Source organism: Rhinatrema bivittatum, chromosome 13, assembly GCF_901001135.1.
Source record: "Rhinatrema bivittatum chromosome 13, aRhiBiv1.1, whole genome shotgun sequence".
Lineage (NCBI taxonomy): Eukaryota > Metazoa > Chordata > Amphibia > Gymnophiona > Rhinatrematidae > Rhinatrema > Rhinatrema bivittatum.
In genome coordinates, this window is record NC_042627.1 from 54,024,227 (window position 1) to 54,051,958 (window position 27,732).

At 42.5% G+C, this 27,732-nt stretch overlaps 1 protein-coding gene across 3 annotated transcripts in view; it reads right to left on the reverse strand.

Annotated features, from left to right (window-relative positions):
* Positions 1 to 845: 845 nt before the first annotated feature.
* The window catches only part of LOC115074999 (tropomodulin-3-like), a 140,350-nt gene continuing 113,463 nt past the window's right edge, over positions 846 to 27,732 (reverse strand). For all 3 annotated transcript variants that reach the window (XM_029575064.1, XM_029575066.1, XM_029575065.1), the window contains exons 6-10: positions 19,381 to 19,511; positions 18,207 to 18,314; positions 12,768 to 12,911; positions 11,242 to 11,386; positions 846 to 3,148 (exon numbers count right to left, since the gene is read on the reverse strand). In XM_029575064.1, the coding sequence (XP_029430924.1) occupies positions 3,114 to 3,148; positions 11,242 to 11,386; positions 12,768 to 12,911; positions 18,207 to 18,314; positions 19,381 to 19,511 (563 nt within the window). In that variant the 3' untranslated portion in view covers positions 846 to 3,113. The remainder of the gene's footprint in view (positions 3,149 to 11,241; positions 11,387 to 12,767; positions 12,912 to 18,206; positions 18,315 to 19,380; positions 19,512 to 27,732) is intronic.

A 27,732-nucleotide genomic window follows, 5' to 3' on the forward strand; every position in this document is an offset into this window, starting at 1 on the left:
ATCGTTCATTTTTGTTTCTTAAACAGAAACTAAACCCAAGATACTGCAGTTTGTAACTTACAAACAGCATTAAATCAGATCAAAATGCTTGGAGAAGAAATACTAAGCTTTTCTATAATTATCAAAGCAAATTATTTAGTGTACTGGGCGTATTTTTAAAAAATCTAGCTTCTATATGATTACATACAATTTGTCTGAACCCAATATTACAGATCTGAATAACATAATTACTAATAAAATGGCAGAGTATACAGTCATTTTACAAATTTGCTGCATATTTTATGGTAATTTACACCTAAAAAATGGAAATTGTAAATTGTGAAAAAAAACACCCCTCTTCAAGGGTCAGCGCTGTAGGTTAGAGAAAACATTCACAGGTTCTGAAATTAAAGAAGTGTCTGTTGACTTCCTCACCAGCGATCTTACTTGGTCTAACCAGCGGCGTTTTTCTAGCATTCTGGAAGAAGAGCCTTTGACTGTGCAACCCTGGTGATGGAAAATCTGACGAGCTTTCAATGAGAAGGCTAAATGATGATGTTTTTCTTTTGAAACAGACAGGAACTTGGACCATCTTATTCCTTTCCTCCCCCGGCAGCTAAGCAAGAAATGATCCTCACATATTAGTCAAGCTAGCATTGCCAGGACATAAAATACCTGCTTTCTAAAGAAAGGCTTGGTTCAACATTTTAAGTCCATTGGTGCAAGTTTATCAGAAGTTCCTGCGAGCATTGCTGGTACTGGAAAACAGCCATCCTGCATTTAATATTTTATAACCAATTTGCAACAGAAATGTACAGAATTGTGTAACAAGTGTATTTAATATCCTTTGTTTAAAATTCAAGATGGCATTTCCTGAAGGTGTTTATTTAGCCTTATTACAAAATGTATTACAGTAACAGTTTTAAATGAGATAACATGTTAAAAAAGTTTTAAAATGGCATACATACACTATACATATATATATATATATATATATATCTTACTCTGACCACATATCTAAAGCACCCATATCCATTTCATTACATGTGGATCCTTTTCAAAAGCTGCAGGTGAATGCAGGCTAAAACTGTTCTCAAAATGAAAGGCTTCTAACAAGATATTATCAATAGAATAACATTTAAAAAAGTCATAAAAAGCACTGGAGACATGTTTAGTTTAATTTTTTTCTGATCAGTTTCTTTCTACCTACCACCAATGTTACAAAAAAAATATTGGTTTTTATAAAGGATATTACCACGCAAGTTCCTTTTTAACCGTTCAATATTTTAAAATAGAAAAGGCATTTATATTTTTTCTTTAAATCACAAACATGACAGCTTAGCACACCTTTCCACCCTCCCCTCCTATGAGTACTTTGCTCCCCTTCAGGATAAAGTTCTTTAAAAACACAATGAAAATTGTTACTGGCTTTGATGTTATTGCATATCACGTTTAGAATATTCTACCTTCAGACTAGTACATGCTTGGTGGTCACCTATTTGGCACCATGCCACATAGTGATGGATAATAAAAGATTGATAAAATGTGCATCTCCACAGAATGACCTTCAATAATCTTATCTAACATAGGGTGCTAGCTGATCCTTAAGATTTGCACAGTGCTTTAAACAAAAAAAAAAAAAAAAAGTTAGAACATATGGAAATAAAAAGGTATCAGGATGCAAGCCCAATTTGGAGGCCAGGAAAGGGTCAAAAGAGAGTTCATTCAGAAGGCAAAAGATGCAGATGCCTTATTTTTTATGCTCAACTTTTGTCCCAGCTCATCAATATTTGGTATTCCATACTTGGGAGTGCAACTGAAACGTTTACAGTTTTGTGAATAATCGGAGTCTCTCAACCTTACAGTTTGGCTTTAAAAGTTTTTAACAGTTTTTATGCATATAAGCTAACATGAAATAATGGCATATTTGTTGATGAATGCCCTTCAAAATTGGCTATTTACAAAAGCTTGCTTTGAGTGAATGGTTTTCTATCCAGGTATAATAGGGCACTATTATGATAAGAAAACCCTGAGCAGATGAACACTAAAGAATCTCGTATCATTTAAATTTGTTTTAAACTCCTTCCAAACTTCTCCCTCCAACTTGCCCTCCCAGGCCTACAAGATTCTTGTGAAGGCTGCGGCCCTTCCACAGCGCTGCTAAAACCCCTTTCCTGCATCATACACTGCGTGAGCCGTAGTTCCAGAAAAAGCAACTCCATTAGACCTTCTGCTTCAAAGCCCCAAACATGGCCTGTATAAACCAGGTTTACAATCCACATAAAATATATCCAAAAAGACGCAAAATTCATAGAATCAGTTTCTATAGCATACTGATGTTCAAATGTAAGGATTAAGTGCCACATTCCTACCTCAGTCTAGCCCTACTCTGCATAGCAGTTCAGGATTGAATTGCTCTTGAGAAACAGAAAATGATGCACAAGCATCACCATCTCAGATGTGTTTTAGGAATCCTTACTAGACTTTCTTTTTAAAAAATAATGTACTTTGAAGGCCCCACACAGCAGAGGTGCAGAAAATCTGCAAGGCAGTTCTTCTCTAACTTGATTATTAATCACGGACAGCTCTTTTCAGGTCTAAGTTATTAAGGCAGAACAGATAGCATGAAAAATTTAACTTCAGTGAACATAAATAAGGAAGCACAAACAGCATCTATAAATTTAAACCTCTAATTCATTTACATGACATATCCTTTTTTAAACTAAAGTTAGTGGTCTCAAATATATATAGATCCTTCCAGTTAAACATTATTATTTAAGATTTTCTTTTATTCAGCAAAACATTCTGGAACCGTATGCCGTATTTGTTCATTGATTCTTCATATGCTAGAAATTCAGATGTAACATCATTCCCATGATTTATATGATTTTACCAGAAAATGTAACTAGATTTTGAAATGTTGTTAGATAGGTTTCAAATTGAAAAACAGTGATGAAAAACATAAGAAATGAATATAAATGTATATAAAAAAAAAAAATCAAATGGATTGTGGTTTCCAGTCTTTTCCCATCTACCCAGGTAAATGAAATGAGATTGCCAAAGCCCACGCTGAGCAGATACACTCAGATGATCTCAGAAATCTCCAAGTGGTGTTCTCCAGGCAGCAGTAAGACCTATTCATGGTCTCTTTCAACTCGTCTCTTGCGAACTGCATTTGGTAAAAGAAAGAAAGAAAGAGTTTCAAGAATTTGCAGCATAAGCCTCCCAAAACATATAGAATACAACATGTCTAATTATTGCAGATGATGCTTAGTTAGCATTATCATCTCATTTCTACTGCACTTTTATCCAAAGAGTCTTCATTAAGTAAGCCAGGTTTTTCCTTAGGCTTACTCTGGTTCTTTGTAAGAAGGAAAACTCATCAGGCTAGATTTCCAGCATAGTTTGTACATTTAGTCATGACCAGGGCCAGTGCTAACATTTTTGCTGCCCTGTGCAGTTACTGTGCTGTACAATCCCCCCCCCCCCCAACCTTCTTTATTTATTTATTTTACACAACATTTTTATTTTCCAAATAACCAAACACACAATAGAAAATATCAGGCTCATGATCTGTCCCAGACTCCCTTTCCCTGCCTAAAAATGCCCTACTCCTTTCAACAATCCAAAAACTTTCAAAATTGACACACCCCCTGAACACATCCCATCCACAGGTCCAAAATTCCTAACTTGAGTAGGAATAATCCCAGGTGGGTGCCCCCAGATGGGCACTGTAGCCGCCACGGTACTATTTTATTGAACAGAAAAACATGCACTGCTGTGGTGCCTCCCAGAAAATCTTGCAAATAAAAAGACACTTGGAACCCATATGGTATTACTATTGAATGACAATAACGATAAAGTAAACTTCCAATATCAAAAGAGTACTAACTGTCAGCACTCAGACAGGAACAACCCTATCTATGAAAAGGCAACACTGCAAATATTACACTAGGCCCTAAAACACCTCTTATTAGGAAAGCAGAACAAACCAGGCTGCTGGAAATCCCTACACAAACACTACATGCTAGCAGAATATCCCACCTTGTGTACACATACAGAACACAAGACAGACCCTCACCAAATACAGAATAAAATATAGACACAAACATGAGACAGAAACCAAATTGGAAACTGCAACAAGCCAGACCCTGTATGCAATGCTGAAATGGAAAATAGAAACATCGCCAGTCCTCCTAAATCAAACAATAAAATTTGGAAATGTAAAATCAATCATAAGAAACCATAATATAAAAAAAAATATTCCAAACTGCTGAAAAACAGAATTAAATTCAATAATTAAGACAACATATAAAAATATTTTATTGCTGTTTGGTAAATTTAAAAAAAATTTCAAAATAGCAGACAATTATAAGGTTGGAGAAATCCTTCATTCCCTATACCTAAAAACTTTTCATTTACAATCACCCTGAGCTTGTCAAGAATTAGTGGGGGTGGCACAAGCTTTCTTCACACCACACATCCCCCCCAAGCTGGCAGGCTGGCACACACACATCAGGCCGGCAGGTTCCCATTCTCCTCCCCCCTCCACTGTACAAGCTGACAACAGAACACCGGCACAGCACTACCTCCACTTTTCATCTTACCGGGCTCCCTGCGTTGCCCACAACATCTGTTGCTACTGCTACTTTTTTTTTTTTTTTTTTAGGACAGCCCCACGCAGCTCAAGCACTTCTGGTCCCTGGGCTGAAGGCTATTAGGCCTCACCTTCTGACGTCATCTCTGCCGGTTGTAGGGTGGGCTAGTGCCAGCGGCGCAGGATAGAAACTGGCTGGATATGGGGGGAAAAAAGCTGCTAGGAGGGTTCCACGCCTCCAATAGTTGCAGCAGGGAGCGATCACTGTAATCCAATGTTGAGGGGAAAAAAAAAAAAAAAAAAAGAAGAAGATACTGGCTTCAGTGACCGGCGCTGCGGGGGAGGAGGTGGTGGAGTGAGGAAGCAGCACGTGCGCGCGAGCTCCCCAAATCTACGTCTGCTCTGATCGGCACTGCACTGGCCCACTGGGAGGACAAGTACACCTCATATCTGTCCGCTACTGCCGCCGCTCCTCTGGGCATGCCGCCAATGCAATTGCACGATATGCATGCCCAGTTGCGCCGGGCCTGGTCATGATACCAAATTAATGTCCCGACTCTTGCATAAAGGGCCATTCTCTCTTCAGAGCAGAGAGGATCTTGGCTTATCTAATCTGAAAGACTGCTCTCTGAGCTACAGAGCTCCCCCCATTACACCACGCTGAGGTAGCCGTTCAACACTGACGAAGAGAAGAGTGTGTCCACTACTAAGCCATCAATACCACTTGCAGCAGTACAGCATTTCCTGGAGGGTTTCCATTCAAGGAGATCCTCATTGATTTCAAACACGTCACAACTGGATTTATTCAAGCTCTGTTTGGTTTGCTACATTATTTGCCTTAAATCTTTAACAACTTAACTCTCCAGCCTTGTCTTGAAGTTTTCTTTAAATTCTTACACCGAAATAAAATTGGTCACCAATCGCATATTTTCAGTTCCTTAACACATATTGTGCAAGTCTTGCCGCCTCATTTACAGATTTTGAAGTTGGCTTGTCCTCGAGGTAAAATCAGCAGTCGCACATGCCGCCACACAAGAGGCAGCTTGCGCCATGGTTAAGAATCAAAACAGCCGATTTAACATCCCAAGGGGCAATCATGAAGTTTTTGCATCTTCACTCATGTAAAGACATGGTTTGATTATTGCTTCCCTTCCCCTGTAGGTGGGGATAAAGGTATGTGCACAGTTTCCCAGTGTGCATTCTTTTAGCTGAACAAAAAAATAAAAGGTGCAAAGTTAGGCTGGGGGGAGGAGCATGGGGGGGGGGGGGGGGGGAACGAACGACTCTGAGCACACTTCACACTTGCTTCCATGTAGGTGCGAAGTGCATGGATACAAACGTATCCCGAACCGTATTCCCTTAGAAAATGAGCTTGCAGTCCCATAGGTACAAAATAATAGCCATCATTCAGACTAGACGTTAAGTCAAGGTCCTGTCATGGTACTTTATTAGTGCAAAATCCCCACAAGGTTTCAAAATTGCCCTCCCGGATCTTTTGTGCGCATTTGGAGGATTGCGTTCCATGTACACTTGCTTGCTCCTACTGGATTCTCAGTGATTGCATTCACTCTCTGCCCTGCTTTAGCACAGATTGGACTTTATGGACTACCTACAATAACGTTTCTACAACTGCACACACTAATGCTCTTATTGTCGAGCACACATTCATTCTGCAATCCAGTTCTAGTAGCTGGAGAAAACCGGACTCTTAGAAGGTTGCGGGAGCTTTTTTGTTGGCCTTTTAAAAGATGCGCTGTTCATTCATCTCTGAAAGTTTACAGTTTAGAACTGGTGCCTCCTGACGCAGTTTCCCAAAGCACGGCCTATGTCGGGGGCAGTCTTATTTCTAAGGTGCAAGTTGATGTGCGTTAACCTAATAAACTTCATGTTTTGAACAGCACAAACTGGACAAGCACAGGTTTTGCTTCCAAACCTTCTGCATTTGACTCCTCATTTGGTTTGGTTATTCCACCTTATTACTCTGCCTTTTAAAAGACAGTACAGGAGTTTAAGATCACAGAGGTGCCCTTCAAGAGATGGCAGACAAATCCAAAAACTCCTGTCACATGCTAGAAATCCGATTTGTGTCCTGCTTATGCCTCAGAAGTTACAGTGCCACAAGCCACCATGATAATAGTTTACTTGTTATGGTTCATGTTGTGCAGGCTGCATGTGGTTTCCTAACTCTAAATCTGGTGAGCTGTTGTGTGTTGGTCTGTAAAGGCCACTAATCATCCCCAGTTAGTACCAAACAGTTTTACTAACTGCAGTACTTCAAATTATTGCATAGTTGCACAGCATGTTCTTCAGTTTCCTGTGGACTAAAGCATGGTTTATATAATATTTGGGTCTTAAGATCAGTGGTAAAAATTTTTTTTTTACTGATTTTTCTCATGAAACTGTTTCTTTTTCATGAGTACTTCACCACATTGACTGTAAGCAAAAAGTTTTGTCCAGGTAAGACTTCCAGGTAGTTTTACATTTGTATAGTTACGCTGTGCAATAAGATAGTAACCAGAGCCAGAAGGTGCCTAGAGAGAGGCATAACCAGCAAAATGAAAGGTGACAATAATGCCACTGAACAAGTTGCTCATGAGACCTCAACTAGAGTATTATGTCCAATTCTGGAGGCCATTCCTCTGAAAGGATATGAACAGGCTGGAGGCAGTGCAGAGAAAGCAACCAAAGAGTGCATGGTCTGCACCACAAGCCATATGACACGAGACTTACAGACTAAAACATGTCTACCCAAGAGAAAAGGAGAGACAGGGTAATGATCAGGCACTAGACACAAACATTTTCCAGAGGAAAGAATTCTATACAACAAGGAGTTCCTAGGGGGATAGACTTGAGAGCAGCATCCAAAAATATTTCTTCATGGAAAAGATGGCGGATGCATGGAATGGACTCCCAGAGAAGATGGTGGAGACAGAAAGGTAACAATTCAAAAATGCCTGGGATAAATAGAGGGAAGCCCCAGTGGAAAAGAGGTGCGGTTGGAGATGATTAAGGTGAATTTATATGCTAGTCTATCCAAAAAGTGAAATAATCTCAATTGGGCAGACTGGAAAGGCCATTTTGGTCTTTGTTGTAATGTTTTGTTATCAAATTATCATAATAAATATTAAGAACATAAGAACATGCCATACTGGGTCAGACCAAGGGTCCATCAAGCCCAGCATCCTGTTTCCAACAGTGGCCAATCCAGGCCAAATGAACCTGGCAAGTACCCAAAAACTAAGTCTATTCCATGTTACCATTGATAATGGCAGTGGCTATTTTCTAAGTGAACCTAATAGCAGGTAATAGACTTCTCCTCCAAGAACTTATCCAATCCTTTTTTAAACACAGCTATACTAACTGCACTAACCACATCCTCTGGCAACAAATTCCAGAGTTTAATTGTGCGTTGAGTAAAAAAGAACTCTCTCAGATTAGTTTTAAATGTGCCCCATGCTAACTTCATGGAGTGCCCCCTAGTCTTTCTATTATCCGAAAGAGTAAATAACCGATTCACACCCGTTCTAGACCTCTCATGATTTTAAACATTTCTATCGTATCCCCCCCTCAGCCATCTCTTCTCCAAGCTGAAAAGTCCTAACCTCTTTAGTCTTTCCTCATAGGGGAAAGACATCCTCACACAAAACTCACTGGGAAGGGCTGGCTACTAATTTACAATTTCTAAAGTATTTATTATTAAATGAGATGTACACAATTTCTAAGGCTCACGATACTGGGAGTTAGCAATAACTACACTTTCCTATTTCCTATGTTGCTACTTCTAAGTAGTTTGCCCTCCATCACAACAACACTGAAGGCTGCAGTAGAGATTAGAGCTTGGGACTCAAAGCAATTGTAAAACACAAAAGTAGAACATATTTCTCAGGTTTGTTTTTAAACCACAGCACAACATTATGAAAAATTCACAGAACCTTAACTAAAAAATGATTAAACCACTGTTTTCCATCAACTTAAAACAAAGCTTAAAAATATGGAAAATGTATTATGATTTCAGAGCACTGTGGCTTTAAATATGCTTTGTGTCACTATTTTAGATAAAGGCAACACGTTGCCATTTTGAATGATAGCTAAGCAGAGCAAGTGATGGTTAGCATGAATTTTGGATCTCTGATGAAGACGTTCTAGTGCCGAAACAATGCCAATGTTGAGAATTTGCTTGTGGGGAAGCATTGGTGGTTTCTCTCTACCATAGTTGATTTTTGCGTGAAGCTTGTAGTTGGGTGGCCAGTTAAGTACAAAATGTTTTCTTCTTATAAAAAAAAAAATAAAAAAAAATTTCATGTTTTTTTTGTGGCAGTATAGTTTCAAACAATTTTCTTTTAGTGAATATTATAAATTGATTTGCAATGTAAATTATGAATAAAATTTGTATTAGGATGGTAGGTTGGATTTGGTAGATGTGACCCCAGTGTTTCTACATGATACAGTTTGGGGCCCATTGTGGGCGAGAGACTGTGGATTATATCTTGAGTACTGCCTACAGCTGATACCAAGTCCGTTAATAGTTATATATATAACTATTAAGTGAATAATTCTTGATAACCAAGGAAAGTGACACCAGCGTGCCAAGGGTAATTATTGGTGTCTTGCTCCTTTTTTCTATCAGCCAAGGAAACTATTTTAGATAATTCAAATGGCACGTAAAACAAAGAAAATGGTTAACAATCCCCAGTTTTTGTTCCAATTTATATTTTATTCCTGAGGGGCTGAGTGTTTAAAGTTTAGGGAGCTCCTGCATACTCAGTCAATGCCCTGATTATGAATCTACGTACGTGTTAAGACTTCATGCAGGAAGGACTGTACAAGCACTGAAAAGTGGATATAAGGAGAATGATATTTAAAAAACCAAAACAGTGTGGCCTTAATAAAAGAACAGCCTATATTACAAAACTTAAAATATAAAATCTCATGCTTTTGTAAGTAGAGTCATAATCAGGGATCGACTGATTTTCCCTTCTGCCAGAATTTGAATACAGTAGATTCAGTGGAATGAGGTGATTTAATTCTGGAACATATGGTAGGAATCTATGCTAAAATAAGAATTCAGTCCATCAGGTTTGGTTTTCCCCTGAATCCGTATGTATATACAAGGAAAGTATATATCCCCAATTAAAACTACTGCATCTCTAGTCACCACAAGTGCTAGACACTAACGCTTTCTGGTAGGGAAATAGAACCAAGAGCTAAGAGAAACAGATAAGTATGAGAGAAAAAAATGTGTGAAGCTTGCTGGGCAGACTGGATGGGCCATTTGGTCTTCTTCTGCCGTCATTTCTATGTTTCTATAATCATTCCTGTGTTTTTTGGGTTTTTTTTGGTGAAGCATAACATCTGCTCTGATCCTATTATTTCGTTTCAGCATGAAATTACTATTAATCCTTGGTTCAGAGGCCTGCAAAAGGGCGGGGGAGGCGTGATCAGCCATGCCAGGGATTGCCAACCAATGCTCTAGGTCTTCTGTTTTGTAAATATTAAGCAGATTTCCCCTAAATTTAACTTCCAGCTAGCAGTTCCAACAGCCTGGTCTGAATGAAAAATATGATTGCTTTGCATTTTAACTTTGGGCTTTTCTTCACTTCAGGCTGTCTTTTAAGGTAAGGAACCAAATGTGCCCACAGACTTCAGTTCTAGCCTCATCAAAGCCGTATGCAACATCAACATCACATCCTTGGTCTGCAAGATCTATATTCAAAAGCTTTTTAAAAATATTACTGGTTTCCTAGTGGCCCATCATGCCATAGAAAAAAGAAAATATACAAGGTCTCATGCAGCACCAACACAGGAAAACAAGGTTAAAGATTAAGTTGAACTAAAACTTGTAAAAGCAAAAAAAAAATAAAACCCATTCCAGGCACATGATGGAGAAAGCACACAGACAGTGATGTGCGACATAAAAACCCCCATTAGTACGAAAGCACAATGCCCTATGGGATATACTCAGTAACCTGCTGCCCCTGAAGCCTCATGGCTGGAGAGATGAAAATGGATTTCTAGCAATATTTATTCGTACACTCCAGACTAAGAAAACAGAAGAAAACAAAGTAAAAAGGATTAATGGAAAATAGTACTGGTGAAAAAAAATGTATGAAGTAAAATAAAAATAGATAAGTGCATGAAATTTGAAGAATAGGAAACACGGAAATGAAATATTAGAATTGTAGCTTCAAAACCTTTGTTATATTATGGGAATAGGCCGTCATTTATGGCTGTGTTTATTTCACTGATAAGGGTGCCCTGAAATCAAAAAAGGGCCTGCCGTCAAGTCTTAATACACCAAAAATCTCTGCACTAGCCCTGGTCTGTAAGTGATCCTCAGTCTTTAGAGGTCTGGGCACCTCATCTCATGCGAAGTGTAAGATTTCTGTCTCATTCAAACAAAATACCACACGAAAGAGGACTCTGCACCATTTCCATTTGGTGGCGCTTGGGAATCTGTTTTAGCTTTTATCAGTGTCATAGACTGAGCAGCCAAGAGTACTTTATGCACGCATAATTATCCATTCCAGTAACAATTTCCAATGGAAACTGCTTTGTTTTTTTAAGCATCCGTGATTTAACTCATCAAGGTAATTGGCAAACAAGTCAGCAGAGTCCGTCACCGTTCACAGCTTTACACCGTAGCACTTGTCATATCTTTGCCTCACCTAAATCGTTATTCTTCGTTATAGCAGCTCCAGCTCTCGCGCGTGGTCCCTGCTGTGTAAAGTGGTATCCGAACTTGATGATGGTTGAATTTTCCTCAAGCAGCTGTGCTATTTCCATTTCTACAGCGGTTCCCAATTGCTGTCTCTGTTTTGAAATATAAAAATATTCAGGAAACAAAATGTCAGATAATGAAAAATGATTTGATATTTATTGTGCTCCATGCAAACCAAAGTCAAATGGTGGACGGGGGCCATGATAAGTGAGAGAGAAGAAGAAAGAAAACGCTGATGTAAGTGGGGGGGGGGAGGATGCTATGTTGTTGAAACACGTCAGAATTTAAAGGACAAAAATCAGTCTTCACAGACCTAAAATAACACAGCAGAATGACAGCTCACCAGATGAATATTTCATTTAAACACCTTTCAGCCAGGAACTTTAGGAGTAAACAAAAATGCAAAATATTTGACATTAAGATGATCAAATACAAAAGAAGATTGGCTCTCTCACCCATGATCAGATATAATCCTGCTTTAGCTGCTCACTACACCAGCAATCTTACTTGGTCCAACCATCGAAGCGTTTCTAGCATTCACCTCCCTGCTCCTGAAGAACAGAAGGATCGCGGCCTTGCAGCTTGGGGCTGCTTCCTCCCTCCCGGCTGTCGGTGCCTGAATCACGTCATCCGATGTAGGAAGCAGCCCGCATTGCAAGGCCGCGATCCTTCCATTCGCAGGGAGAATGAGGGCATCGCGGGAGCAGCCCGCGGGGGTGAGCAGCATTCAGGAAATCATGCCTCGTCCCACTGCCACCAATGAGGCTTCTTCCCTTTTTGGCTGCACCCCGATTCCAATGCCTATGAATCGAAAAGCAGTGCGGCTCTGCCAGAATCAGTGTGGCCGGTGGGCTTGTGCTGCTTTTCCACTTACTGAGGCCCTTCATGGCTATGGCACCTTTTTGGTAGCGGCACCTATGGCCATGGCCATGGCCATATTGGCCACAGGTACACTACGACTCTGCTAAAGATAGTAAATTTGCAGAACAGATGATCAAGAACAGTCCCTGTGCTGGTTTCTGCGCATATTCACAAAAGTAGACGTAGGAGACAGGGCTTTAAACGTGTGTGTGTGGGGGAGGGGGGCTACTCTCTCTCATGTTCACGTTTTCACTTGGCCAGGAAAGGAAAGCAAGTGAGAACTGGTGGCATGGGTTGGCTTCTTACACAAACAAATGCCACTGACGCACTGTAGGTGGCGTCTGGTGCCAGCGTTCCACAATTCTCAAGCAAACGCGCCTTTTACATCCCACATCTGCTCATTCTATACACTACAGCTCTGCTGCTTAAAGGAAGAATACAGGCTAAGGAAATAAAATACATTCCTCAGTCTGAGAAATGGATCAAATTAGGCACCGACTGTGTTAATTATGGGTCTACGAAGAAGAAAAGCTGTTCCAGATTACTGTACTTGAAAGATGATTATAGGGTAAAAGGCATAATTATATTGCAACCTAGAATTCTCCGTCTTACCTGATTATCAATTTTGATTTCTGTCATCGTTCCATTCTCTTTCAGTGCATCCACCAGTGCCAGAATACCAACTCCAGTGATGAAATTGGATTCTATATTTAGGCTCTTCAATGTTCGGTTCACCCTCAGCATATCAGCAAAAGCCTCGAGTACACAGAAAAACATGGACTTAAAACTAAATTCAGGCTAGAACAAGATCAGATTGTTTACAAAGCCAAAAATATTATTGATTGGCAATCCAAGATGAACACTATGACCCATTTCAATGAAAGCCCATTCATACACATATCTGATGCTCTACAGGACAAATTATGGGATGCCTATGATAATGACATAAACCGTAAACTGGCTGTGCTAAGAGGGGTTGCTGGGTACATTTAATAATCTGATTAAAACCATAGCTGTGTGGTTGCAGAACAGCCAAGTACAAACGAAATGCCCTTTCATCCGGAAGTAGGACCCAACAAATGGCACTTCCTGTTTTTGTGTGTTTAGAAGTAGAACGGAAGCGAATGTATCCGGCTCACAGCAAAAATGCAATTTTGAATGATGAGGAGGAGAATTGCAGGGCCTTTTTTTTTTTAAGCTGTCCCATTTAAAAACAAAACACATTGCAAAGGTAATTAATTGTGAATGGATGAAAATATTTCCGGCAAGCTCTAGGTCTCCCTTTTCTTCCCAATATGCTTGACCAAAACCTTTTAGTCAGGAGCACAATCAGAAAAAAAGACAAAAGAAAAAAAAAAAAAAAGAGGAGTACAAGAGTCTAGCAGCATTTTCTGGACTTTCAGATAAAATAAAAAATTGTTTAAAAAATAGGAAAAAAAAAAAAAAAGACTGCTTATTCCTTTTCTCTCCCTACAGTAGGGGCTTTTTTTGCCCTTCAAACTGTTATTCTGCCTTGACTAAGAAGCCTTGTCGAGTTAAATAAATACCTGCCTCAGCTGCTTTTGTGCTGCTGAGGAATTTATAACTATCATGCAAGAATGAAGCGGGAGGAGACGGGACTGAATTAGTGGGTTTGATGGATGATTGGTGCAAATACCTTCACAGCAAGGAAAGGAAACTGCGAGCTAGCAGTCAGCATGAAGGCCTCGCCTTACCCATGATGTCTTATCTGAAAAAGGCCTCTAGTTTAATCCTGAGGACAATTTTCAAAGACATTTATATGCAGGAAAATCAGGGAAAGAGTGATGCACATGCACAAGCTGGCCCCCTCTCCAGCAGGCTGAAAGTACCGTGCGCCATTCTACAACGTGCGCACTATTAGCTGCATTTCGGGTGGAATAGGAAAATAACGTGCCTGGATTGCATTTTCAAGATTACATGTGTAATTTCCATGAGGAAAAAAAAAAGCTACCCGCACAAAAGGCAGGTACAAAAGGCAAAGCATGCAAATACTCTCTCTGACACCTGGTGCAAAGTCCATAGGGAAAAAGGGCTTGCGGGCTTTCTCCCAAAGTGGAGCGTCTGAAAATCGCACCCCCACTGTCCCTTTTGAGAGCACATCTTGCTGTCATGAGACTATTCCTGGGACACTAGAAAAACCACCCCTGCCTTTGCTTAGTGCATGACATAGCAATAGGGCATAAGTGGCCCGTTTCAACAAATTAACTTGTAAGCACTCATACTGGACATGATTCAGAACATTTGGAGTACTGGAATAAAAGAAGGGTAGGAGCCTTCCTCTCCTATCATTAGCCAAGGTGCGGATACTTTCCAGTCCTGCAAATCATGTCCATTTTCACTTTCCGTCCTGAAGGATGAAGTGTGTGCGCGTGTGTGAGAGTGAGAGAGAGTGAGAGAGTGTGAGAGAGAGTGAGAGAGAGTGAGAGAGAGTGAGAGAGAGAGAGAGAGAGAGAGAGAGAGAGAGAGAGAGTGAGAGAGTGGGAGCCTTCCTCTCCTATCATTAGCCAAGGTGCGGATACTTTCCAGTCCTGCAAATCATGTCCATTTTCACTTTCCGTCCTGAAGGATGAAGTGTGTGCGCGTGTGTGAGAGTGAGAGAGTGAGAGAGTGAGAGAGTGAGAGAGTGAGAGAGTGAGAGAGTGAGAGAGAGAGAGAGAGAGAGAGAGAGAGAGAGAGAGAGAGAGAGAGAGAGAGTGTGTCCCCCTCCAGTGACGGTGTTTTATCCACACCAAATGTTCCAGACATGCCAGGGGGGTCCAAGATGATCCCGACAGATGTACTTTTTGTTGGGAACACATGTACGTGCAGATACATGCATATGCAAACTTCCCGGAAAGTAGACTCCATTAAATCTGTGTGGAACCTCTTTTTAAAGCTGAGGTTACTTTAAAATTCTTCCTTTACAACATAATCTGTAATTCACTTTGCAGCTTTAAACCTCTATTTGTAAACTGCGGTCATTTCCCCTTGGTCCCTGGTAGGTTTGGAAGACACTGATCCACTCCTTGCAACAAAGGAAAACATGCAGCCCTTTGGGAAAGGGATTCTCCCATTCTGCGGAACACCTTTGAAAATGGCTTATGCCACCTGGATCCAAAACGTTCAAACCTATCCTGGGGGACCTTGGGTTTTTAGGATATCTACAATGAATTTGCATGCATTGAATTTATGCCACAAACTGCATACCAAGTCCAGGGAAAGGCTGATGAAATGCACTCAGATCAAAGGGATTTAATCAAGAAGTTCCCCGCAGAAATTATAGAGCTTATATATAAACAGACATGCTCCTGAAAGTAAGAAGATAAAATAAAAAAGCCATCAGGATCCCCAAGGTACTGAGAATCTGATGTGGACAGGACCTGAGGCGTACTGTGGTTCTCTGGCACCCAATGCTTGCATTCGTGAAGCCCTCTCCCCTCCCCCCGGGTCCTTCTCATAGCCGCACTGTAACAGATCTCTACAGATCCTTACAGAGAAAAGTACACGCTAGCAGGAATCATCTCAGGCACAGACTGACCCTTAACTAGCACCTGAATAAGGGACGGCAAATTAGAAACAGAGACGAGCAAACGAAAACTTGGAATGGAAAGCCTGAGAGAGCAGAGCGAGCAGTGGAATACTGAAGAGAGAGAGAAACAGAAAGGCATTTCCTCCTGTACCGACGAAGTGAAATACAAACAGATAAGAAATATCTTCCAATCACTGAAAACACACGAGAAAATGGTTGTGGGGGGAAACTCTGTGCTATGATTCTTTCCATTTTCTAATCTGGTTGGTCCCAGTTTCTCTTTTTCATTTCCCCGTCAGTCTTTCCCCAAGGTCTGTTTTCGGTGTCTTTTCTCTTCCCTTCCTTCCCTACTTTTATTTCTGACAAAGATTTTGTCTTTTTATTTTTTTTTTCATTTCCCTCCTCATGTGCCTCTCCCTCTCCACCCTCAGCTAGATCTTTCTCCTCCAGCACCATTTTGATTTTGTATGCAACGTTATTTGGCGTTACTTGTAAGACTGTGTACGTGAATTGTAATCCGCCGAGATTTTCAGATTGGTGGAATATAAATTTGTCTAAATAACTAAATACATAAATAAATACATCTAACTGTGCTCTTATGCTCCCCCCCCCCCCAATCCCTCAGTCACCACCCGAATCCTTGGTCTCTTCCACCCCCATGTCTCCAGTATCCACCCTCCTCAGCAGATGTCCCCTGACTTCTCCCCCTCCATAGAATCTGCCTCTTCCTCCCCCCACCATCTACCCCCCTCTCCTCTGCCTCTCCCCCAGCATCGGTCTCAACTCCACGCCCCCTCAGATTATATATATATATATATATATATATATATATATATATTTATTTATATATATATTTATTTATATTTATATATTTATTTATTTTTTTGTGGGAGCCTATATATATCTATATCTATATCTATCTATCAGTGGGAGCCTATCCCTCCTCTTCCCGCTGCCATGGGGATTCTTTATTACGTTGCCTGCGCCACGAGCACGCTCAGTACTTACGGCAGCACTTCATCGTGCTGCTCTTTGCAAGATCAGCCGAGAGGAAGCGCTGCCCGTGATTTTCAACGTTCTCGCCCAGCAGGCGCTGTAAGAGAGAAGCCACAGCAATGGGTGTGAAGGGCTAACATTCACCCGCTGCGCCTCTTATTTGCTCCCTGAATCTGCTTCTGGGTCGGTCGGTTGTTCGCGACCCCCCCGAATACTAAACTTAAACGTTACTGGGGGGGGAGGGGAGGGCAGGGGACAGGGTGAAACACAAACATTCTCATAAACCTTTCTCCCTTCATACAGCAGGCTAAAAAAAAACAAAAAACTGTCCTTTTGTCACAAAACAGAATATGAACTTTACCGCAGTGCATTTATAACAGATACAGAGATCTGTTAAAATCATCCTGATAAATGATATCAAGACAAATAGTGGTTTCCAAAATACTAAAAATGTGTTTGTACTATCTGGCACAAGACATCGCCTTGGTTTACTGGGAAGATTACACTCAGCCTGGTGGGACACTTACTCAGATTAGTCAATGCAGCAGTGAAGCTTGATGCCAAAGGTGTGGCTACCCTCAGTGGGGGGTATTTTAATATGGGCCATACCATCTTGGTACTCGCACAGAGCCTTGGGGGGAATTTAATGTTTATTTTATCCGGTGGCTTATATAAGTTATAATTTTCAAAGCTCTGCTTACAGCTGCCCACATCCCAAATGAGAAGCCCTGAACGCAAGGAGAGCGCACTACAGGGTTTTTGGGGGTTTTTTTTTAATGCTGCTGGACACCTCTGTAAAAGCAATAGTGCCACAGAAGAATTTGTATTTTATTTTTAAACACAATTTTGTAACGTTTTTGTCATTTTTAAGAGTCAACGTCAGGGCTAATTCCATTATCTTAAAACTATGAGCATTTATTAACAAAAGGTAAAGGCACTGTAAAGTCTTATTTGTCGACAAATACGCTCTTTTTGAATAAAAATGCTGCCAGACACGGTACTTGAATACCAACGCCAGAGGGCAGCAGCTTCAGTAAGTTTCTTGTGTCAGGCAAAGCCCCCTGAAATCTGCAAATGATTGACAAAAGGAGAGGCTCCATTTTCTCTCTTTTTTTTATTTTTTTGATCCAACAGTTTCTTCCCTATGCCTTTAGGCCTTGAGGGCTGTGAACGGACACCAAAAGCTTTCATTTGCGACTACCTGGGGACTTTTTGCATTATTGCATCCCTCCTCCCAACTTATATTAGTTCAGGCACTGCAGCTGCAGTCCTCAGCCAGGGGCACCTGTGGCCAGACTTAGGGTCTGTGAATGCAGGATTCTTCCGCAGCGCCCCCAAGCCCTGGCCAACCCTGGCCGACCCAGGGAGCAGAAGACACCGAGCCAGGCATCGAACCCGGGCCCGGTCGTGTGGCTGCGCTGCCACCAAGCCAAGCCGAGATTCCATTTTCTAACAGGTTGTGGCTCCTTTTCCTTCCACACTGCCCCATTAATCTCTCTCCAGGACGAATACAGCAGCTTACTTACAACAGCCACGGGATCATTACTTCGAGTTGCCGCAAGGCTGAACGTCTTCACGCAGGAGTTCTTTTCCAAAGCTTTCGCATAATCTTTCAGAGTTGAAATGGGAATATTCTTCAATATAAATCATAAAAATCACATTTAATTTTCTCTGTAGTCCTTCTACTAATCAAATATTTCTTCCATAATCTTGTAAGCTCGATGGAATTCTTTCTGGAAAACATTCCATCCCCCCCCCTCCCCTCATATTCCAGCCTTTCAGCCAGGCATCATCATTCCCTGCTCCTCTGGAACCTATAATGGGATTAAAGAGCCCCCAAATCATGAAGAAAACAGCTATTCCTGGGGGGGGGGTTCTCTGGCACTTGTCCCTTCTCCGGACAGCACCACGCTCAAGGGACTTAGAGGATCCTGCTTAGCCCAAACGCTGAAGGGATGTCTCCAAGCTGCATCATCAGTACCACTTACTGGCTGGCGGGGGCTGCCGTCGTAGCCTCAGCCACCTTTCTCACCCTCTCTGCAGCCCAAAGACAATTTTTTTTTTTAATTTTAAAGTTAAATTTGTCTTTTGATTGTTTACTACTGTTTCACCTGGGTAAGTATGCCCATTAAGGCAATTAAGATGAAATTCCCCTGCAACCACTGATGTGCTAAGTAAAGTTCCTCCAACATATTCCACATCACAGCTCAGCCATAGATTGTTAAAAAAAAAATAGTCTCACACTCTATAAAAATCTTCTATTCTACCAAACGAACCCCTCAAACCAAATTGTTGTCACTATTCCATGGTTCTAATTTGTGGCTCAGCTGTGCTGTGGTGTGGATGAGGATCACACTCTCAGATGAGTGGCTCTTTCACACCCTGAATCTCACTTGGACCACAATACACAAATATGCAGTCCAGTCATAAATCATGAAAATATATATTTCAAGACATTAAACACTGCAGACTTCATGACGACACACAGACAATATGAAACAGTGAATAATTTGGGGGTTTTTTTTTGTTTTTTTATCAGTTATGCTGCTCCAATCTGGGAGATTTGTTCCTTTGCCAGTCTGTTTGATCCTTGACACAAAATGAATCTTGTAGGGTGCTAATATTTCTTTTCCTACATATCGTTCATATAGATATGAATGTGTTTAGGGCTCTGAAGCAGGCTAATTCACAAACAATTACCTTTATGTTGTTCAAATTAACTTCTATCAGGCGAGAATCATTGTCCTTAATCCTCTGCAAAGTCTCTTCTACATTTGTAGGGTTAGGTGGCTCATCCGAAGTAGATGTGACCCTTTCACCTTTGACCACATCTGAAATATTAATTCCAAAGCGAAAGAACCAAATCTGTGATTAACACCATTTGTGCTGTAATAAACTGGCATATAAAAAAGTGTCTATAGAATTAAAAATGTACCCTTAGCAACAATTCAGGCATTTGCAACACCCAACTATGCAGGCAGATAAATGATGTACTAGTAACTGATATGACAAAGCAAATACTGCAGGGCTTCCCAAACTGCAAGTCAGGACCCAAAATGGGGTCACAAAACCTTCAGCTGCGGTTACAAGTGCCTCCGATGGCAGGCGCTCTTCAGGTGCCAGCAATGGTATTGGCAGTAGAAGCCAGCATGGTCTCACAGGCACTGCAGTGCCACCGCCCTTGTTTAAGTATTAGAAAGCCCTGCATGAGGAAGGATCAGCACTGCTGCAGTCTATTTCTTACAGGCCGATACAGTACAGTGCGCTCCGGCAGAGCGTACTGTTAACCCGTGATTGGACGAGCTTTTGACGTGCTAGCGTTACCCCTTATATTCAGTAAAGGGTCAAAAACGCGCGTCCAACCCCCCCGAACCTAATAGCACCCGCAACATGCAAATGCATGTTGATGGCCCTATTAGGTATTCCCGCGCGATTCAGTGTGCAACCAAGCCGCACACTTTACTTTCAGAAATTAGCGCCTTCCCCAAAAGGAAGGTGTTAATTTCTCCGGGCACCAGGAAAGTGCACAGAAAAGCAGTAAAAACTGCTTTTCTGTGCACCCTCCGACTTAATATCATGGCGATATTAAGTCGGAGGTCCCGAAAGTTACAAAAAGTTAAAAAAAAAAAAAAAATGTGAAGTCAGCCCGCGGGTTGAAAACCGGATGCTCAATTTTGCCAGTGTCTGGTTTCCAAACCCGTGACTGTCAGTGGGTTTGAGAACAGACGCCGGCAAAATTGAGCGTCAGCTGTCAAACCCGCTGACAGCCGCCGCTCCTGTCCAAAAAGAGACGCTAGGGACGCGCTAGTGTCTCTAGCCTCTTTTTACCGCCGACCCTAATTTGAATACTGAATTGCGCGCACAGGAGTCGCCTGTGCGCGCGCCTCGCCCGCTCTCCCGTGGACTTTACTGTATTGGCCCGTTAGTTAGAGCCACTGGATGCAGTATGATGCCGAGAGTTATGATGGGGGACCCTGAGGCCAGGGAGGCACCGCTGGAGAGGTAAAGGACGCTACAGGAGGTTGAGAGAGGATCAACTGAAATGCAGGGGAAGTGAGGAGGAATCATTGTTTGGCGGGGGACCACACCCCTGCTAATTTGTTTTGGTCGTCCTCTGGGATCATGTGATTTTTTTCAAGTGGTAAAATGAGGTCACATTGGCTAAAAGTTTGGGATGCCCTGAAATACTGTGTGCCCAATGCACATCAACACATCCAGTATAACAGTTTGCTTATTTATTACAGACTTCTTTAGACAAATTCTAAGCAAGTTACAATTAACCAACATAATAAAAATGCCGCAAATCATCGATCATACATTACAAACACAGTTCAATAAAAAGGAAACTAAAATCTTGATGCTGGACTTCAAGCTGTCAATCTGACAGCAGCTGGCATTATAAAGCAAACAAAATCACTGCTAAATATGTGGTATATGTTTGCACATGACAAAGGTCATCCGTTTCCATCCTGGAGCTGTCAACATTCCTAATATGAATTATCTGTGTCGGCCTTTGGGTGCCTGACACAGATGGACGACGTATATGAGACAGCACTGCTTCGGCTAGCCTTTACGATCTGTGCTTCTACCAGTGCTTTGGAAATCGGGATCCTGCAGAGTATAATCCAGCTGCTCCAGGAAGCAGGAAATGAACACACAGAAACATGACTGCAGAAATAGAGTGTATGGCCTACCTAGTCTGCCCATCCACCCAACTAATTTAGCTTTATAATTCCCATCACTCCCTCAGAGATCCCCTATATTTATCTCGTTTTCTTGAATTCAGATATTGTTTTTGTCTCCACCACCACCACCTCCACTGGAAGCTGTTCCATGCATCTACCACCCTTCTCTGTAAAGTTATCTCCTAAGATTACTTCTGAATCTATCCCCTTTCACCCTCATTCTACAGCCTACTTTCCATTGAAAAAAAAAGAGGCTCACCTCCTGTGCTTGAAAACCTTTGAGATATTTAAATGTCTATCTTATCTTGCCTTTCCTCTAGGGAACACGTTTACATCCTTAAGTCTGTCCCCAGGTGCTTTAGAATGAAGACAACTGATCATTTTAGTAGCCACCCTCTGGACCGACTCCATCCTGTTTATTATCCTTTTGAAGGTGCGGTCTCCAGAATTGTGTACAGTATTCCGAGTGAGGTTTCACCAGGGATCTACACAGGGGAAATACCAGTACCCTTTTTCTGCTGGTCATTCCTCTTGCTATGCAGCCAAGCATCTTTCTGGCTTTTGCCATCGCTTTGGCCACCTGTTTGGCCACCTTAAGATCATCAGATACAATCACCCCCAGATCCCACTCTTTGGTGCTTAGAATAATTTCATCTCCAATCCTGTAGCTCTTCCTTGGTTTTTAAGCATTAAATATTAGCTGCCAGACCCTGGGCCTTTCCTTGAGCTTTGCTAGATCCCTTCAAATGTTTTCTGTGTCTTCCTGGCTGTCTACTCTGTTGTAGATTGTAGTATCATTGGCAAAATGACAAACCTTTCCAGATGGTCCTTCTGCTATATTGCTCACAAAAATGTTGAAAAGAACTAGTCCAAGGTCCGATCCCTCAGGCACGTAGCTAATACTCTCCTCCTCAGATTAAACTCCATTTACCAGTACCCTTTGTCACCTCCCACTCAGCCAATTTCTAACTCAGTCAGTCACTCTAGGGCTCATACCAAGGCGGCTCAATTTATTTATTTGTCGCTTATACAGAACCATGTGAAAGGTCTTACTGAAATCCACTTCACATCTAACGCTCTCCCTTCTGACAAGATCTACCTTTGGTCAAACCATGCTGCCCTGGATCTTGCAATCTATTGAATTCCAGAGACTGTGCTATTCATTTTAGCAGCGAATCCATTCATTTGCTCGCCAGAAGTCAGACTAACCAGCCTGTAAATTCCCAACCTCCTCTTTGCTTCCATTTTTATGAATAAGAACCACATCTGCCCATCTCCAGCCCTCTGGAACTATTCCCGACTCTAAAGAAGCATTGGAAAGGTCATCCAGCAGAGTTGCCAGCACTTCTCTAAGTTCCCTTAGTACCCTCAGCCATATCCCATCCGGCCCCATCGCCTTATCTACTTTACGTTTCATTAGCTCCTTATGAACAAGCTCTTCTGAAAAAAAACCATTGACGTTTACTCCTTAGCAATTAAATGAAAATCACAATAAAATAATTCAATGATTTTATTTGCTTTAGCTGCCAGCTTAAATTATCTACAGAAAAAAAAAACCTCCACTGCTGGTAATACTGCTTTAAGAGGCAGTGCTGTAAATCAGAGAGGCACTTTGATGATGACAAAGAAATGTTACCATTTTTATTTTACAGAGCAGGGATGCCGCTACGCATAAGAAATTTTTATGTGCCGCTTCTGTTTAACAGTACGAAATTAAGAGTCATTTTTCAAGCGACGGTATATTTCAACTGAAGGAGCATGTTGGACTTGGCAGGCTGTCGGTCACAGCCCTGGTGCTGCCTGGCTTGGGGTGATGATTTGTCCTTTCCCCATTTCCCCTGGTGATCAGACTTTCCATGCAGACGGAAACAGCACGAGATAGCTGGGGTCAGGGCCATGACTAGACGGAGTCTCAAGTCTAAGGTGGCCAGGTTCTTCAAAATCAGTTTTAGAGTGCTAGCCAAATTTAGACTTTTTTTTTTTTTTTTTAAAGCGACATGCAGGGTAAATGGCTTATAAATAAATGGCAACCCTAACCTATACTAAAAATAAGGGCAATCAAAAAAAAAAAATTTCAACCTGAAGTGTTTCTTCAAAAAAGGACATTTCGTATCGGCGCCCTAAATTTGTGCTTCATTTTTTCCACTGTCTAGTATTCCTTAAGTCAGTGATTCTCAACCAGTGTGTCAGGACCCACTGCTACGCCACCTACAGGTGGGAGGTGCGTCACCAAAACTTTTAAATAGCAAGCTTATGCTTCCTAAAACAGCCCCCTGTGCCTGCTGCTTGAGGAGCGTGCAGAGCAGGGAGTACATATGGTTTTTAGTTTAAAAAAAGTTCCCAAACAAAACAGTAGGTGCAAGTCTGTGCACGGACTTTTTCCATCTCATTTTTCAAAAGGGAATATTTTCCCTTTGGAAATTGGTAAAAACTCTACGGGTGAAAGGAAAATTAGTTTCTTACCTGATAATTTTCGTTCCTGTAGTACCAAGGATCAGACCAGACTGCTGGGTTATGCCTCCCTTCCAGCAGATGGAGTCAGAGAAAAGCTGAAAAGCACCCCCCAGATATACTGGTGTGCCACCTGCGATCCCTCAGTATATAATCAATATCAAAGCAGAATGAAACATACAACTCATCCACTTTTCTTTTTTTTTTTTTTTTTTAAAACAACCAATGACTAGATCAAGTAAGAAAACTCTGAAATTACAAGAAAACTTGTCTTCCTTTTTGTAACCCGAGAACTTGCCGAAGCCAACACAGCAACGCGCGTGCCTGTACTCTGCAGCGGCAGGAACTTTAAAGAGAAAACAACAAGAATACGAGCGGACTCTCCTGTAATAGACATACTTGGGCGGGCATCTGGACTGTTCCTTGGTACTACAGGAACGAAAATTATCAGGTAAGAAACTAATTTTCCCTGTACGTACCAGGATCAGTCCAGACTGCTGGGATGTACCCAAGCCACCTTAAATGGGGTGGGACCCGGAGAGTCCCGCTCGTAGCACACTGCTGCCAAAAGAATCCGTCGCTGGATCCCCGACATCCAACCGATAATTTCTAGCAAACGTGTGCAAAGACTTCAAAGTAGCCGCTCTACAAATTTCCTGAGGCGAAACACACTGACTTTCAGCCAATGACACCGCCTGAGAGTGGGTAGAGTGTGCCTTAAGACCCTCAGGGACCGTACGCCCGTGACATATGTAGGTGGAAGCAATAGCGTCCTTCAACCAGCGGGCAATGGTAGTTTGGAAGCCTTATGTCCCTTCTTGGGACATTTCCACAAGACAAAAAGATGATCTGAGCGAAGAAAATCATTAATTATTTCCAAATACCGTAAAAGAGTCTGCCGGACATCCAATCGGCGCATATCCCTACCATGAGAAAAGCAGGTATCCTCCTCCGAAAAGGCTGGTAATTTCACCGATTGATTGACGTGAAATGCCGAAACCACCTTAGGTAAAAAGGAGGGTACCGTCCGCAAGGATACTCCCGACTCAGTTATACGCAAAAACAGTTCTCTACATGATAATGCCTGAATTTCGGAAACACGACGTGCCGAACAAATGGCTACGAGAAATACTGTTTTGAGGAGATCACGTGATGTGGTGAGTGGAGGAGGACGTGAGCAGGAGGGCTCCGGGTGCCACAATCTGCAAAGTGTATTTCGCGACTAACTAACCAGCCAAAACTCTTCCTAGGCATTGCAGACGAGATTAAGATACATGTCCATAACTACATATATGCAGAAGTCCTCTCCCGGGATGCCAATTAAAGCCGGGAAGAAAGACAAGCCTAAGCCGGTGGAACCCAAAATGGCGCAGACGTCGGGGCCTGTTAGTCCCTCAGACTTGTCTCCCGCGGCATCGGAACAGATCAAATCCCTGCTCATGGAAGCCTTGGACTTAAAGCTGGCTGCCATATCATCTCAAATATCGGAGGTACGGTCAGACCTAGCTGAAATTAACCCGAGATTTGAGCGGGTGGAAGGGCGGGTTAGCCTCTTGGAGGATGACAACCTGGCTCTCACCTCCAAAATACAGGCACTTGAAAAGCAGGTGGCAGCTCACACATCCAAACTAGATGATTTGGAAAACAGAGCAAGGAGATCTAATATTCGCCTCCTGGGTCTGCCAGAAACACTGTTGGAAAGGAATCTGGGCTCCTTTTTAGAATCCTGGTTACCGGATGCCCTGCACATCCCGGAGATTACATCGACTTTTCGTATCGAGCGGGCGCACCGGCTGGGTCAGAGAAAGGAAGGGGATCGCCGACCGCGGCTGGTTATTGCAAAAATTTTAAATTTCGCTCACAAACAAGCTATACTACAAGCGTATCGGAAGAATCCAGATCTCAGCTATGAGGCCGACAGAGTCCGAATATTTCAGGATTATTCCACCCTCGTCTCTGGCCAGCGAAGAGGGTTCTCGCCGATTTGCTCTAAACTTTTCGACAAGCAGGTTAAATTCTCCTTGCAATTTCCGGCAAGACTCAAAATATGGCACGACAATCAAACCGTTTTTTGTGACACTCCAGCAGCTGCACAAGCTTTCTACGATGCGCACATGAATTGAATGTGCGCAGGCAGAGCGGCCATTTTGTGTGCTGGTAGTGAAAGCATATGTTTGGAAACATGGCGTCTACAGAATTGCCGGAACCATGGAGTACAGGACTGGGTAATGTAATATATTTCGATTTCTTACGGTTTGTTTCACAAAATGTCAGAGCGGGGGTTTTGCTCTTTTTTCTGTTTTTGCTCTGCCCTGCGCCCCGGCTGCAGGTAGAAGGTGGGAGCACCAAGGTGCCTTCGTAAAATGAACAGTATGCATGGCCAGACAACGGTTGGAATTTCAGCTTTTGCCCGGGAGGGTCGACCGAGTGTTTCGAAACTTTTGGATAAGCAGGTCAAGTTCTCCTTACCCCCCCCCGGTGCGACTACATATTCGGCAAGATCTTCAAGTCGTCTTCTGTGACACTCTGGCAGACACACGCGCTTTCCCAGCTGCGCACATGATTGGAATGAGTGCAGGCAGGGCGGCCAGGTTCTGTGCTGGTAGCGAACGCACCTGGTTGGAAATATGGCATCTACAGCATAGCCGGGTCCGTGGAGTGTGGGACTGGGTAAAGTACGATGCTTCGGTTATTTCTTTTTTTTTTTTTTTTTTTCTCTTTTGACGTCTGTTACACAGAATGTCAGAGTGGGGGCTCTGTCCTTTTTTCTGTTTTCCCTCTGCTCTGCGCCAAGGCTCCATTCCGGAGTTGGAAGCACCACAGTTGTAACACAGTGACTATGTGGAATGACCAGTACAATGGCCGGACACTGGTTGGGCTCTCAGCTTGGGCCCGGGAGGGGCACTCGAGTGTTTAGCAGTTACCTGGCTGTATGTATGAGGACTTTTACATAGTTGCCATCGTGGGAATCATGCGGGCGCTGGGGGCCGTGGAACCTGGAGACGTACCTCTGGCCGAACGCGCATGAGCTGAAACGGATACTGTGGACCCAGCTGCTGGTAGGGACTGACCCGGTTTATAAAACTGAGCACATGTGAAGATAGACGCAGAGGGGGTCTCTGGACAAGATCGGCGAGCTTTGACTCTTTGTAAACCTCGGCGGAGCCTGAAGGGGTTCGGACATTATGGGACATGTTTCTTTTGGATTTATTCTGAGTTTGACGAGCAGATTCTGCAAGAGTATGAATACCGGATGTACGATTTGAAATGTACTTGGCAGGGTTTCGTACTAGGATTGTGGCACCCGACCACATGTATTGTGATCTCTAACCCCCCTGTTGGGGATTATAAGTTCTTCAAGTTGTGTGACTATTAGTGGGTTCATGGTTTGGGGGGGAATGGGGGGGGGAGGGTACAGGGGGGGCAGGAGGGGAGGGGGGGTGGGAAAGGAATGTGTGTCCTAAAGGTAGTTTGGAAAGGAAGCTACAGGTAGAAGGGGTGTTGATGCTTTGGCAAGCTTGGCTAACAGTTTATTTACAGGTTTCCGAGACTCGGTTTCCATGTTCTCTTTCTGATGGCACCTTTCCTGGGCCTGGGGGAGCTCTGAGTACCCCTTGTTGGGTCGGGCCGTCCAAATATACTGGCAAGGGAGGGCTCGAGCAGAGTTTGCGCCATAATATGTCTTATCATGGGTGATAGTATTAGGATTGTTTCGTGGAATGTGAATGGCCTGGGTTCCCCGATTAAAAGGTACAAGATCCTGCAACAACTTAAGAAACATTGTCCCACTATAGCTTGTCTCCAGGAGACCCATCTTACAGCCACTGAAAGCCAAAAGTTACAGCGTAACTGGGTGGGATCGTGTTGGTTTACGCCAGCACAGGGGAAGAAAGGGGGAGTAGCTATTTTAGTCCAT